Source organism: Silurus meridionalis, chromosome 3, assembly GCF_014805685.1.
Source record: "Silurus meridionalis isolate SWU-2019-XX chromosome 3, ASM1480568v1, whole genome shotgun sequence".
Taxonomy (NCBI): Eukaryota; Metazoa; Chordata; class Actinopteri; order Siluriformes; family Siluridae; genus Silurus; species Silurus meridionalis.
The window spans coordinates 15,352,438-15,368,824 of NC_060886.1; the positions used below are offsets into that span (position 1 = coordinate 15,352,438).

The window sequence follows — 16,387 nt, forward strand, 5'->3', positions numbered from 1 at the left end:
AACACACACAAATAAGGCCATGGGTGTGGTGGCACAGTAAAGTCAGGAGTTTCTTCCATAATTTGTTATTCTCAAATTGTTCTGCTGATGCTGAATTGTATGAATTGTGCTAAGTAGGTATATACCACCAAGCGGCAATCAAAATAAGTTCAAAACAGAGCACGGGCTCTACCCTGATTGGTGGATTGCTGCGTGTTTTACCAGTTACGTTTTTTTATCCTCTCATTAATAAAAAAGAACGACTAATTTCGCAAAATGTAGTTGAGAAAAAAGTATGATATTTGACTTGAAATGTAGGGAAGTTAAAGTAAAAGTCTGAGTAATTCACAAAATTCATAAAAAATCTATGATCAACAAAATTAAAGAAACAGAAGTATGTGGGTATATAAAGTGTGCATTGTAGAAAGGCATGTACAAAGTCCTGTAGTGGTTGATTGGGTCCATGTTGGCATGCCTATTTTAAAATGGTGTATGAGTGTATGTGTATGTGTGTGTGCAGAGGTAATCATTAGTCAATTTAATATTTGCAGTGTGTGTGTGTGTGTGTGTGTGTGTGTGTGTGTGTGTGTGTGTGTGTGTGTGTGTGTAGGAAGGATCGTGGTAGGAGACATCTTTCAGGGTCAGAGGTCTGTGTCTGAACTGATAGGAGGAGAGGCAGTGGATGGGTGTCATTCACAAGCATGAGGGCCTGTGGATAAAAGCTGTTTTTCAGCCTTGAATTTCTGTCTTTAACACTCCTAACATCTGCCTCATAATAGAAGGGTATAGAGGCTGTGCCGGGTGACTATTGTCTTTGAGGATGCTGATTCATGCCAGTCATACTGCAATTGCTATCAGCAGCTATTATGGCCACCAGCTAACCCAGCTTATCCATTTAGCACACATTCAGGCAAAGAGCTTTATTTGGTGACCATCTTAAGCAGATTCAGTCATTAAGCAATGAGCATATTCTTGGTGTTTGAAGTGTGGTTTATAATTTTGTGGCCATTGTTTTAAAGCTCATCTGATTACACAGATAACTAACAACAGTATGGATATTTTGTTCAACATTGAAGCCATGAAACATGCTAGAAGGATGTACTGGCCTGCCTGCTAGTCTTGATAAGGCAGTGACTGTGGAAAAATGCGCATGGAGGTTTCTGCTGAGAGAATAAGGGGAGAATAGAAAGAAATTTTATCATTCTATATATTCTACTATTATATTTAAATATTATATATTATATCCCTATATATATATATATATATATATATATATATATATATATATATATATATATATATATATATATATATATATATATATATATATATATATATATATATATATATATATATATATATATATATTTATTTATTTATTTTTTTTTTTTATTTCTGACCCAAATTTGTGGCACCAGACCTGAAGCCAATAGTACTAATACCAGCAATGCTTGGTACCAAGATGACAGTACATCAAACTAATGCTGAGTTATTGTCTCACATTAGTAGTCTTCTCAAGTTACAAATAAGGTTTAAGCTTGTTTGTTAGATTATGGGGTGAAATATACTGTATGTGCCAAGTTTTTGTCAATACATCAAAGCATTCCTGAGAAATAACCTCACCTTTTGTAACGACTTTGCACTCAAATTCGTTTTCAATTTATTGATGAGTCATTCAAAATGTATCAAAATTAGAGAAGCACATTTTGTTCAGGTTGGTCCCACAATGCGTGCAATTGGTGACTCATAGTAATTGTCAGTGAAGCGGCAGGAAAACAGGTCAGGGCCTAAAACACAGGCAAAAAAGGGCAATTCAGGAAAGACAACCAAAAGCCAAAAAAAACAGTCCAAAAAATCAAAAGCCGGAAAACAGAACAATGCAATCAGTGTGAGAAAACCGAATCCAAAAACAGTCCAGAGTTCAAACCAGAATCAGAGTAATTCTATAACAGTTTAATGAGAATATAATTGAAAACAATGTTTTTGGTTAAAACTCAAAATTCCAAGCAAAACATATGTTTGTTACATCAAAAATACTATCACCAGTCAAGGACTTAAGTTTCATGATGAGAAGTTCAACGGTTCTGGTCAGTGTCATCATTTAGACCAAATATATCACAGTTGCAGAGATATGCTGTCATTTCCAGTTTGACCAAAGCACCACATATTTAAAAATTTCATAAAGCTCATTTTGTACTGGTTGTGTTAAATTTCATGATGACTGAAACAAAAACAAGACAGTTGGTGAAAATGAAAAATATGAGCAAAGTTGTAGAGCAAAAATGTTTAATTTTGTATTGAGAAATAACATCACTTCAACATCTTTGCCATCATATTTATTATCAATTAATGGATGAGTCATTGAAAATGAATTAAAATTAGAGAAACAAGTTTTGTTCAGGTTTGTCTCACAATACATCCAAATAATGATGACTCATATGACTCATAATAATTAGATAAAATTTGTAGGAGAAGACCAGAATTGAAATGACCTGAAATGAAAAACACGATAAACCTGTTGAATGTACCATGAGCTAGAATCAAAAGAAAGCTTTTTTGTCGTTTTACAACATTGAGTTGTATAGCTATGATTATTAATGTATATCCAATTCTCTTGATGGTGCATGAGGGCCATTAACAAAATTGCTTTGAGAGACTATTCCAAGCAGGCTTAGTAGTGCAAAACAAAATAACAATGAGAAAACTAAATAAGACATCAGAAAACTCAATAACATTTGTGAAAACAAAATAACAAATCAAAAAACAAAAAAATATATTATGGACAAAGAAATAAATCCATAACCAAAATAACAATTAAAAAAACAAAATGACAAATCAGACCAAATGGAAAAGGTAGGTATAGTTTGTAAACAGAATACTTACTAATCGGACAAAACATCTGTCATTCAACATAAAGAGGTAGTAGGAAATTGTGTATCTAACTTTGATTTGTTATTTTGAAAATAAAAGTTTTAACTTGCTGTACTTCTTGTATATCTTGAGTCGTCTCATCCATTCAGTGGTAAGTATTTAATTTGTGAATAAAGTGCGGGGGCCGCATTTAAAACCAAGGCCCTCAGTGGTCTTCTACCTGAATTAGTCCACTTCCTTATATCCAGAGCTATGGGAAACATCAATATTATAAAAAAAATGCAGTGTATGGGAGCACTTTTATCATTGACAGGTATCTCATGCAGTGACCACAAACAATATTACTTAAGTACGAAACCCAATGAACACAATTCAACAAGTCTCGTTTCACTGCCGCCGAAGCTGCACTGCCTACATACATCATTTCTAGCAGAAGCAGCAATATTAACCTCATGAAATTACCCCGGGTTTTCCATGCATTTCCATGTGCATTGTTCCATGCATATTTTCTTGTTGATTTTAAATGAAGGCAAATTGTGTGTTTTTATGCAAATTGATGCATAAATTATTATTAAATTAATGAATAAGCTTAAAAACTGTTTTGAACTGTTTTGCCTGAAATTTCCTGAGCAATGTCCTGCTTTTCTAGAAAAGTCTGTCTTGTTAATGTCCTTGTAAGTGTATTTGCGAACAAATCAATTTGGACTCCGCTGTCAGCTATTGTGGAATGAAAAGTAAAACAAAACTAAAATATCTATACAAATTATCGGTGTAACAAAATTACACAAAATTCACAGTTCGGAACGTACCTCAGTTTTTAAGTTCAAGTTCGGTACAGTTATGGGGAAGAATGCAAAACATAAAATTGCTTGTTGTTTTTAATTAATGCAGTTTATTTTTCCTTCCATTAGGGGTTGCCACAGCGGATCATCCGTCTACATATCCCATGTCCTCTACATCTGCCTCTTTCAAAATACCTGCATGTCTTCGCTCACCACATCCATAAACCTCTTCCTTCCTCTTTTCCTCCTTCCTGATGGCTCCATCCTCAGCATTCATCTACTTATATATCCCATGTCACTCCTCTGCACATGTCCAAACCTTCTCAATCGTGCCTTCCTCACCTTGTCTCCAAAATGTCCTACATGCACAGTCCCTCTAATAATCTTGTTTTTAATCCTGTCCATCCTCATCACTCCCAATTTACATCTCAACATCTTCAGCTCTGCTACCTCCAGTGCCACCTCCTATCTTTTAGTCATTGCCACTGTCTCTAAACCATACAACATCGCAGGTCTCACCACAGTCCTATAAAATTTCCCTTTTACTCTTGTAGTTATCCTTCTATCACAAATCAAGTCAAGTCAAATCAAGTGTATTTCTATAGCACTTTTTACAATGGCCATTATCTCAAAGCAGCTTTACAGAATTTAGGAATTAAGGTGAACGATGTGCATTTATCCCTGACGAGCAGCCTGGGGCGACTGTGGCAAGGAAAAACTACCTTAGATGTTATAAGGAAGAAACCATGAGAGGAACCAGACTCAAAAGGGGAACCCATCCTCATTTTGGTGATATTTAGAGTGTGATCTTAAAGCAATACAAAACACAGCAGAGTGGGAACTGCCATGAGCACCGGAATGTCCAAACTCTACATGAAGTTGAAGACTATTTCAATGTTTAAAAATCAAATCAAATCAAATTTTATTTGTCACATACACATACATACAGGGTATGACATGCAGTGAAATGCTTAAATGAAGTAGCTAAATGTGAGAATGCTCTACCACCTTTAGTTTACTTTGCTATTCTAGGAACTACTAGAAGTCCAGAGTTTTAAGATCTCAAGGAGCGTGATGGATTGTAGCATGTTAGTAGACTGGATAGATACATGGGAGCTTAACCATTTTGGGCTTTGTAGGAAAGTAAACAATAGTTTGTAGTCAATTTGAAACTTAACAGGTAGACAGTGTAGGGATAATAAGATTGGGGTTATATGGTATATTTTCTTTAACTTAAGAGAACTCTGGTTGCTGCATTCGGGACTAAATGTAGCTTGTATATTAATGATGCAGGACAACCAACTAGTAATGCATTACAATAGTCCAGTCTGGAGGTTATGAATGCATGGACGAGCTTTTCTGCATTAGATATAGACAACAGCTTAGCACAGCAATTTTTCTGAAAGAGAAGGTGGAAGAAGGCTGTTTTTGTAATATAGGTCATATGTTTTTCAAAAGACAAGTTGCTGTCTAAAATAAGTCCCAGGTATTTTACTGTTGAACTAGTATTAGGACAAATACAGATGTGTATCAAAGTGTGTGTTTTTTTCATTTAATATTTAATTTTCTAAAGATACAATCTACTTAACTGTTCTACCTATTTCAGCATACTTTAACAAAATGTCCATTCCTTCCATCCTTCATTTACTAACTCTTTGAATGTGTAATTGTCAGAATCTTTTCCTTTTAAGAGAAACTCTTGAAGCCTTTACAGCCCTTGCTCAGGGGCCCAGCCTGGTATGGCCAGGACTCAAATCCACAACCACCAGATCCAAAGTCCAATGCCTTACCCACTAGCCTACCACCTCCCCTTGCTGTACAACTACGTTTCCATGTTGTTATTTTGGTTTATATTATTGGTTTTATATATATATTGGTTAGTTATTTGATATTGTGTCCATACTTGGTTTTGTTTTTGGATTTGTTAAGTGTTTTGCACTTGTTCACCATAATACTTTAGAACTGTCTTCATAAAAACTTAATTAAAAAGCATACCAAGTGTTCTGTGGGCATCTATGTTAACATATTACTGGAAGAAGAAGAAAAAGAAGAAGAAGAAGTTGAAGAAGAAGAAGAAGAAGAAGAAGAAAAAGAAAAACATACTATTCCATTCACATACCTATGTACTTATGGTGCTTGGCACGCTGTAAGACAGAATTACAATTCTGGATGCCTACACACCGTTGGTGTTTGGCCATTAACAATAATAATAATAAAAATCTGTAGACATGAAACAATCAGAGGTTGAACCATCAACCACAAACACTAAATGTTTTGGCATCTTTAAAACCCTGAACTCTGTTTAATGTTCATTATTCATGCTATCTTTCAGTCTTATCAAAGTTAATAAACATCATGCTTATAAAGGTAGGAATGTTTTATGAGCTGTTACAGAGGATGTTGTTGACTCTCTATGATGCCAGACAGAAAATGTGGGCTGCATAATATCATAACTATCAACTAATACAGTTTACTTTTGGGTAGAGGGGTAAGAACTGCTTTTATTTCAGATGAGTGGCTCATGCACCAGAGGGCCATCAACTACTTTTAAGAAGCACGTTGACCCTTTCATTTTAATCAGCATTTTTAAAATCAGTATGGAAACACTGTATTGTGATTGCCAATGTGTGACATGACTATCTGGTCTTGGTGTTGCAGAAAAAGGGGATTTTCTAAACCACTTGAATGGAAGAATGAATGGAACAGCATTCTCTGTATTTCCCCTAATGCTAATCCTATATTTAAACTTTCTAATGCTGCAGTATTTACAGTGCACACAAACATGCACACTCGGGAACCTCAGAGAAGTTAAAATGCTTCCTTCTAATTGTAATGCCAAAAGTCATGTCATGTCAGTCATTTTAGTTTAAGCATTTCATATTTTCTAGATAAGAAGAACCACATAAAACAGAATTTAATAAGTAAAATATGGGATATAAAATATACATTATTTTGTATTTGTGTTTGGTCTTTTGTGTATGGTCTAATTTAACTACCGTATACAGAAGTACACAAGCAGAAGCAGAAGAAGGAACTTCTTGAAAAACAGCATGCTTTTCTACAGTTGTGTCTCTTTAACCCATAATAAATAACACCCTTATTTGAGTGTTCTATACTGTACATTAACTGAATCTTGCAAAGATGTGGCTAAAGGACATGATGAAAGGTTTGTGAATAAATCAGACAGATTAAAAGAAGACACAAGTATAGAAAAGTACTGTAAAGTTTATTAGCACTACAGGCATATAAAAAATACACTTAACATTTCTGTTATATTTGTAACAAATACAATCAAGCAAAATATCCCATAGGGAGTTTTAAAATAAAAATCCACCAAAAGAAAGCACGCCCAGGCGTAGATTTAAGTGCTTTAAGTACTGCCATTAACTTAACACCAACTACATAGAAATAAAAGTTTCATAATAAAAAAGGGAGGCCATCTGTTTGTCTGCAAATATAATATGTCCTTTACAGTTTACATATGGGATATATTAAACACCAGAGACCTTTGACACAAAAAATAGTAAGTACATTTTGAACATACCAGCCGGTACAGTTTCCAAAGTTGATGCACATAGCCCTGGAGTTGCAATTGTTTACATGTTTTCACTGTTGTTTATATTAATCTATCATTTACCTAGCTGCATTTTTTGTGAATGGATGTTTGCTGGTTTAAAATAAAAGTAATAAAGTAATAAGTAATTAAAATGTGTAATAAAAACTGTTCTTGCCTTGTTAAACCATCTCAGTTCAGATTTCAACACTGATTCTTGTTTTTCCTGTTCTGGGCTTTCAGCTTAGGAAAGAGTCACGCTTACAAATATTGCAAGTTCATATATATAAGTTGATTACTTTGGTATATATACAAATTCTGTGAAGATTTTCACATGAAAGCACAAGTGTGAATCAGTGAAATCATTCAAGTTCAAATCAACACATTTGTAGTTAGTGCTTTATGTTAGGTTCTGTTTAGAGATGCACTGATCCTGCTTTTTAATAAAAGAAAACAATTTGTGTCCATTCAGTCATCATGTCCTCACACTGGTACCGTTCCAAAGATCACATGTACAGTGTTGATGCCCTTTAATATCATGTGGTTGTTTAGTATCTCCAAATATAATAGAACCTGGAAGCAGACAAAAAATATGCTAGACCCAATTGAATACTGATATTAATGCCAAAATTTGAAATACTATTGATGCATCTCTACATGTTTCTGGCTGATTATAAAACTCATTCTTGCTGCACTTTCATCTCCACTGACACGCAAAAAGCTTTTTGTGTTATTTTTTTTCTTTGGCCAATTCCCACCCATTAGTCAGCGTGTGTTTAAGACAGCTACGAACCAGTGAAGGTGAAAACTAGTATGTACAAAATGCATGTGTAGTGAGCTGTTTACCATAGATAAATGAACCACCGCCCTCTACCTCTGGATACGTGTACCTCTAAACTGCTCGTTAAATGAATTTAAATCTAAAAGCAAAATTGTTAAAGTATATGTACATTTATACACAAAAATAAAAGAAGGGTCACAAATTCCCAGAATTCGATTGTGGTGGGACAAAGATGATTTAGTTTTTCACATTAACGGACAAACACAGTAGTGGCTCTTTCACTAGGACAATGCACCTACAAACACTGCCTTGTCCATAAGCAATGTGGTTATCACTTCACATTCACCTCATTATTCAGATCTCCCTACATTTAAAAAAAACATTAAACAATGGAAAAAATCCAGGGGAATAAAGCACATGGGGCTCTAGACATAATTTCAAAAGCTGAAAACTAAAAAGTGTAAAGGAATGGAAGAAACACAAATTTATCACATTACAGAAAGAGTGCTTTGAAGGGGATTACAGAGGAAATGCTGTGTTTTGTTTTTTTTATACAATTCCAGGAATTTGTGGGTCCCCTTTGTATATTACAGTGTATATCCACAATGGAAAATATATATACTGTAGACATGTCTACAGATATTTAATGCCCATGTTGGTGATCGTATTAAGTTCCAAGTGGTCTTCACAGTAATTTGAGTCCATATTTATTGGCTCACCCATAATGATATATTGTTATTAGTCACACAGGAGTGTGGTCCACTATAGGCAGTCTTAAATGTGGTTTCTCGATCTCCATCTGTAACATTGAATAAAATAAAAATGAATCATTATTATAATGCTGTCTAAGGTAAGTGTGAAGTTAACATGTAGTTTACAGGTAATCAGTTATGAGAAGCTAGTAAAAGTAATGTCATTGATTAGTACATCAGTTTGATCAAATCATTGTTACTTAATAATAATTTAAGCTTCAAAATAAACTCAGAAGGTCAAAAATTATAAATACAAGGAAATTAATATTTTTTTACCATCCTTGGCTGCCTCTGCCGATGCTTTCTGATAAAAAGTGCCACAATCAGTCCAAACAGGATTACCAGTATCAATGTTATGGGAACTCCAACTGAAAATCCTGTATGAGGTTCATTTCTAGTTCCTGTGAAAGAAAAAACAACAAGCTGATCATTTTATTGAACCATTTTAGGCAAAATGAAAATCAAGGGCAGAAAAGACTGTACTGCTGATATTGTACTCACCTGGAGTAGGCAGAACAATATGAGAACTTGTATGACTCTGGCTATTTATATATGGCTCTGTAAAAAGAAAATCACTTCACAATCATTTACATTTTCTTAGCATTTCTCAGCATTTCTCATTTAAACTGGAATTCAAAAAAGCTCAACATATACTAGCTTACCTTCAACATTCAATGTAACTTTCTGCATGTCTTGGAAGCTTTCACTATCAAAAGTATAACATGTAAACTCAGTCGCATCTTTCAAGGCCACATTACGAAGAAGTAGTGAGCAGTTTCCTTTTGCAGACAATAGGAAGACTTGGGTTCTGTTTACATAGAATTGATCTTGTGGATGGTTCTCACAACACTGATTTACAACTATCTCCTCGCCAATCTGCCATACAACCCTTTCAGTATCTTCAGAGCAAGGGCATGGCAGCATCACATTCTGCCCAGCAATGACGTTTATACTCTCAGATGTCTTTGCTGCTTTGCTGTCTGTAACATAAACATATTAACAGAATCAGTACATATACTTCAGATGAAAAATATGATAATGCAAGAAAATAATAACTGTTCTGGACATTTAGTTTATTCTGCAGCATAAATAAAGAATACCTAATACATGCTGAGGTATTATGTAGTAATATCTCACATAGACCATTATGGTGTAACTTGTTTGGTCATATTGACTGTTTAATAATTTTTTGCAAAATATGGCTGATGTGGAAAATTGTGGCATGTGCAACTACTCCATAATAGCATGTATTTATTATTATTATTATTATTATTATTATTATTATTATTATTATTATTGTTGTTATTATTTTTAGTATTATTAATTTGGTTAACTTGATATTCCTTAATACAAGTCAAATGAAGACAACTTTAGAGCTTGTTTGAAACTTTAATCACTTCCTGCTCTAAATTTGAAACTTTATTTGGTAAATAATATTCTAGGAACAATCACGAAAGCCATACAAAAATCTATGCTTGTACCGCCCCTGGGGTGGTCCTGCATGTCACAAAACCTCCATGTCACTGAAAATGAATGCAGAATGGCTTAGGTAGAACAGTGTTGAGTTACTTTATACTAACATGACAAAAAAGGGGAAGAAACGTAACCTGCATGTATAAAGCATGCACTTACATAATCCAGGCATTTTATAACCAACAGTATTGTCTGGTGAAATAAAAAACCTGACCTCTTGAGCTCTAACCACAAATAATTATTAAACCACAAGAATGTGCAAGCATATTCAAGTCCATAAAAAGTGGATGGTAAGTGTAAATCTGAATATTAATTTAATGATGAGATGATGGAATTAAAATAAAAAGAACACTAAATGCTACTTCTAGGGAATAGCAACTACACACACACACACACACACACACACACACACACACACATTCAGTGTATATAAATTATATATTTATATAATATATATAGTTGCACTTCCCTTGAAGTATCATTCACATCACTTTGGATGTTTCTGGTTATCATGTAGTCTGCTATAAGCATGTATATATACATATAAATGTCCAGGCATATGTAAAAACGGGTCTCAGACATAATACTTATTAGTATTATTTTGTATCAAACTATTTCACTTACAAAATCTTGGTTTACAAAGACTACTTCCTTTGTTGCACTAACCACTTAGAACTTTGGCTAATACAAACACGCCCATGTTTATTCAAACTGAAATGTTGATTCACTAGATAACTATCGAAAAATCCTTTATTATTACTATAAAAAATACACAGCTTTGACTGTGCAACATTAAAAAGTTTTCAATCATTAGAATGTGAGATAGATTTAGTTTACACATACTAAAAAAAAAAAACTTCTGTCACTATATCTGGGAAGGACCAACAATGCTTGAATAATCAAATCATTATTTAAAATTGCATAAGCCACAGCTGTTTGGATTTTATTTCTTCAGGCAAATTATCCAATGTCTGAAACTCAAATGTTGGCTTACCAAAGCAGAACACAGCCAAGAGCCACATCACAACAGCTGACCTAAAACAGAAAAAAAAAGATTAGCTGTAACACACACACACACACACACACACACACACACACCCATCCAGCCTACTTTCAATGCAGTTTCTGGATTTTGTTCACTATCTAAGCACAACCACTGCAGATGTAGTCAAAGCCAATCTAAGCTCAAAGCTTGTATTTTCTAACCAATTTTTGCTAGCTTAACAAAAGGTTACTGCATGATGCACTAAAATTGGAAAAGACTAGAATCATTATGTGTAAAATCCTGAAGAACTGTAGAGTAAGATTAATTAAAAAAACAAAATGATCACACATCAGCCTGGGTGCATATTCATTTTAAATATGCTTATGCTCATTTATTCAATCATTCATCTTCAGTCACCACTTTACAATGATCAGTGTAGCAGGAGATCTGAAGCCCATCGAAAGCATTAGAATGTAACAAAACCTAACATGTCTTTAATCTTTCAATTATTAAAAAGAGCATGTCTGAACCATGGAACTTGTTCTTTCTACATTTTGAAGTTCTTATGTAGGGTTACCAAGGCCCCCTGTAGCCCAAGGTATTTATTTAATGCTACATTCACAATACTGAAAACGAACATCCCAATTGCACAATCTGGGTTTTCTCAAAGCCAAGATTTAATCAGCAAGGAAAAGCTGGTTAAATGCAACAGAGATAGCTGTGCCTGTGAATGTGTGCAGGTGTTGCTTCATGTTTTGTCTTGTTTTAAAGATTGACAACAAAATTGATGATTGTGCAAATGCATGGAAGTTTCTGTATTATTAGTGCCATTATGTACCCTAATCATATTTGACAGATTCGCCACACTTTAATTATTCTGCCCACAACTGGCCGACATGAAAATGTTTTTAGTGTGGGCCATAACTGCTGCTGTTTATTTTAAACATAATTTTAAAAATAATTGATTTAAATTTAAAAATAATCTAAATGTAAGTTATGTAAGCTATGTAATAGTTTTATGTAACAGTCCCTTATACTGTATCTATTGTACGATCTTCTATTTCTGCATCTTCTTATGAACAGAGTTAACAGAAATCTAAAACTCTAATCTAAGCTGTTAGAAAATCCCACGGTCAGAATATTTCCCTTACAAATCATTGCAATGTTTGTATAAGTTGAACCTGTAGTGATTAGGGAGAAGTGGCTTGTCACCAAAAAGCCATTGTGTGCTGCCTGCAGCCATACAAATTTTTTTACAAACTTCTACTCGGTGCCTAAGAATTCATATTGGAGTTTTAAATAAGAATATACCACATAAAGCTTATTAATCAGTTTGGGTTATCCCAAAAAAATCCCCAAGCTACAGTTGTTTGTGCGTCATTTGTACAGTACTGAGCTGCTTAGGGCATTGAGGTCTTTGTGTGGAAAACAGGAAATTATTTAAAAAATTAATTATTAATGCGCTTGTAGATAAGTTACAGTTTTAACACTTTTAATATAAAAACATATTCCTTTATTCACTCACTTTTCCTTCCCACTCTCTCTCTCTCTCACTCACACACACACACACACACACACACACACCGTAGCCACATTTAGTTGTGCAAGTCAAGTAATCAACCCAGCATAATGCTACATCGATGAATCACCATCAAATTATATTATTCTGGGTTAGGGTTAGTTAGGGCACTAACCCTGTACCCATTTTACTGTTCCGCATTTGTGTGAATTGCTCTAAATGTAAAAAACACAGATGAATGAAGAAGTGTGTTTTTTCTGTGACGTTGATCATAAATATTAGTACCAGATAGGCTGGTCTGAGGATTCTAGAATTTGCTGATATTTTGACATTTTCAACCACAACATTCTCTATAGTTTTTCACAGAATGGTGCAATAAGCAACGGATATTAAGTGAGTCACAGATCTGTGGGTGGAAATGCCTTGTTGAAAAGAGAGATCAAAATGGATAGTTTGTTTAAAGAAAATCAAGTAACTCAGTCACTATTAACAAAGCAGTAGACCACAACATGTAACATTCCTGTCAGCAAAGTACCTGAGGCTTACATGGGCACAGAGGCTCCCAAACTGGACAGTTAAAGGAAAGGTCTTTTTACAGTCTTCAATTGTCCAGTTTCTGGGAGTCGAGGCACATAATAGCTTCAGATTCTTGTTCTTGACTGACAAGAGTGAAACCTACGGCAGTCTATTGCTGTTGTAGCGCATCCATCTGAAGTCCAAATCAAACCAGTATTCGCCTGAGATCGTTTGCCAAGGTGTTTGACAATTGATTGACAAGGTGTTTTAGGCTGCAGATCTTCTGTACAGTGGATTTTTCTTAGCTAATTCTGACACCAAATTTGTGTGTTTAACAAAAAAAACAAGATACAGTTTCTGAAATATTCAAACCAGCTTGTCTGGCACCAACAACCATGCCACAGTTAAAGTCACAAAAACACGTTTTATGTAAGCCTAAATTTCTTAGTTGTATTTGCATGATTTATGCATAGTGCATAAATCATGTAAACAATTGTCATGACACATAATTGTCTGGTTAGATAACTGCATGAATGAGCAGTTGTGTAAGTGTTCTGAATAGAGTGACCCTGAGTATGTATAGGCAAACAGTGGGGTCCAAAATGAAAGTGTAAGTACTATCATTTCTACTGCGATTTATAGTACTGACAACAGTTTGAGTGAAAAGTGAAATCTTTTGTTCACATGACTCGTAATGAGAGTGTTTCAGTATTGCGCATATTCCCATTTTGCTTGATTTACAGTGTGAACAAGTTTGTGCAGCAACCTTGTGAAAATATTTCAGATTTTCAGTGTGTCTGAGACTTTTGGAGTCCACGTATATATACAGTATACACTTTATGACAGAGTAATAGAAAGAAAGAAAGAAAGAAAGAAAGAAAGAAAGAAAGAAAGAAAGAAAGAAAGAAAGAAAGAAAGAAAGAACGAACGAACGAACGAACGAACGAACGAACGAAAGAAAGAAAGAAAGAAAGAAAGAAAGAAAGAAAGAAAGAGTATTTAACGTTGCCTCTGCTGTATATGTACATTCTTTACAATATTAAAAACAGAAAATGGCAGGTTTTCTCTAGACAGTTTTCTGGATTTAACCGAATACATTGTTTCAGTTCCTTCTTCCTCATACTGGATTCATTACTTTGTACAGGCAACCCCCAAAATGTCTACTTTCTCGGTTTCTTTCTAGTCTATTTGTAAGTGCGGTTCACTTTCGATTACTGCACCGTTCAAGAATGCACAGTGTCACCTCTGTAAAAAGTCTGACATGTTTCACAACAATTGAATTTTATTCTTTAAAACCAAAACGTTTAGTATACGTAAATAACTCAACGGAAAGTACAAACGAGTTATCCAACAATCCCACATACACACATACTAGAAAATCAAGTCGAAAAAACGTGCAAGAGACAAACCTTGACATTGCCGTGTTTATGCAGTTTCAGCTCTATGATATACAGCCCTCTTGTCTGGACTCTTGAGCGCGCGCGTCTCTCCTCTACCTCTATCGCATGCGCGGTCTGTGTCTCTCGCGCTCTCCCTCTCGCCCACGCGTCCTTTCCTATTGGTTAATTATTAATGCTAATCTAAATGACCAGTCTACTTTGGTTTCTGATGATGACACACATTCACCTCAATAAAAACACCCGTGCACCTGCACTTTTATGCAAATATCCAACCAACTAATCCTGTGGTGGCAGTGCAATGCATGAAGTCATACAGATACAAGAGCTTCAGTTAATGACTGTAAGATGTCGAAGCAGAAGATTAGAAAATTATTAGCTGTGTCCAGTTTTGGTGAAACTGTTCCCAAAACCTGTATTATACTCTAATGCAGGGGTCACCAACCTTTTTGAAACTGAGAGCTACTTCTTGGGTACCGATTAATGTGAAGGGCTACCAGTTTGATACACACAGTTTTCAGTTTGATCTGAAATAACAAATTTGCTCAATTTACCTTTTATTATATGTTATTATTAATAATTAATGATATTCATCTATGTTAAGACACTGATCATGTTAATGATTTCTCATAATAATTATCAACAATGATTTAACAAAGTAGGAAACAGTTATTTTTAGAAAAGGCTCGCGGGCTACTCATGTGGTCCTTGCGGGCTACCTGGTGCCTACGGGCACCACGTTGGTGACCCCTGCTCTAATGTTTCTGTCTTACAGGTGTTGCACCCAGTGTGTGTTTTTTCGCTTTTCCATTTGTAGTGCATACACCTCAATGCTTAAATTGTTTCTTCTGAGATGCTCACCACAGTCGTAAAAAAGTGAGTTATTTTCCTCTTAGCATAAACCATTCTGACCTCTTATAGTCTGACCTGACCTGATCTTTCAGCAGCTTGGTTTTTGCACCATTCTGGATAAACTCAATGAAATGTTGTGCACTTTCCTAGAGAGATCATCCTCTTTAGAAAATATCAGACAGCCTATTTGGCAGCATAAACCTTTTAACTTGTATCTGCAGGACTTTATGAATTGCACTGCCAAAACATGACTTGGATAATTGCATGATTGAGTAGTTCAGATGTTAGTACTAAAGGGTGTTGATTAGTGTTTGATCAAATGTTTTAAACAGCAACACCAGTTTCACATCTAAATAGAAGACAGTTGTGTTGCAGTTGTGAGCCGTTTGTAATTACCTGTAATTATTTTCTGCATTAGTTATTCAGAAAAGGTGGACATAATATGTCAAACACACACGCGATCTGATTTATTATTAATAACTCTTTAAACCTTCTTAATAATCATCTACGCAATACTGTTTCAACATAGCAATAATTCTAGGACCTACTTACAATTTATAATATAATAAGTTATTAATTAGAATTTTTTTAATACATTTTTAAGTTATTAAGTTGTTATTCTTTCACTGATCACAAGCTCTTAAGGACCAATCAGCAACAAATCCTGATGCTTGTTCAAAACTGTGATGAGTTTTGATTTTAGAGTGCACTCTAAATGTTCTCCATTGTCACAAAGATAAGGGAAATTCTTCATAAATTCATCAGATTTACAAGAATTTTCTTGCAATTGTAATCTTGAAGAGAACTCTAGCATTGTTTCAAGATAACATCTAACCCTCATCTGTAAAATATGTGCAAAAAGCAACATAAAAATTATTTCTCTGGATTAGGGGCAGCTGTTCAACTGACAATAAATATTTAAGACAC

General features: G+C 34.7%; 1 protein-coding gene across 2 annotated transcripts; it reads right to left on the minus strand.

Moving 5' to 3' along the window:
- Positions 1-6,837: 6,837 nt before the first annotated feature.
- si:dkey-192g7.3 lies at positions 6,838-14,755 on the minus strand. 2 transcript variants are annotated; one of them, XM_046845898.1, is made up of 7 exons: positions 14,621-14,755; positions 11,186-11,226; positions 9,381-9,698; positions 9,220-9,276; positions 8,995-9,119; positions 8,686-8,765; positions 6,838-7,758 (listed from the first exon to the last, which is right to left on the minus strand). In XM_046845898.1, the coding sequence occupies exons 1-6, from the start codon at positions 14,626-14,628 to the stop codon at positions 8,709-8,711; spliced, it is 606 nt and encodes a 201-aa protein (XP_046701854.1). In that variant the 5' UTR covers positions 14,629-14,755; the 3' UTR covers positions 6,838-7,758; positions 8,686-8,708. The 2 variants fall into 2 exon arrangements, with proteins under 2 accessions (XP_046701854.1, XP_046701853.1); XM_046845897.1 differs by having other exon boundaries at positions 6,838-8,765.
- Between the last annotated feature and the right edge of the window lie 1,632 nt (positions 14,756-16,387).

What these genes read in the sequence shown, in the direction of transcription:
- si:dkey-192g7.3 (XM_046845898.1), bottom strand. An exon ending in CTTGGCTGTGTTCTGCTTTG is followed by an intron (nt 9,699 to 11,185) that starts GTAAGCCAACAT and finishes TTTATGTTACAG; the next exon opens with ACAGCAAAGCAGCAAAGACA. An exon ending in TATTGTTCTGCCTACTCCAG is followed by an intron (nt 9,120 to 9,219) that starts GTGAGTACAATA and finishes TTTCTTTCACAG; the next exon opens with GAACTAGAAATGAACCTCAT.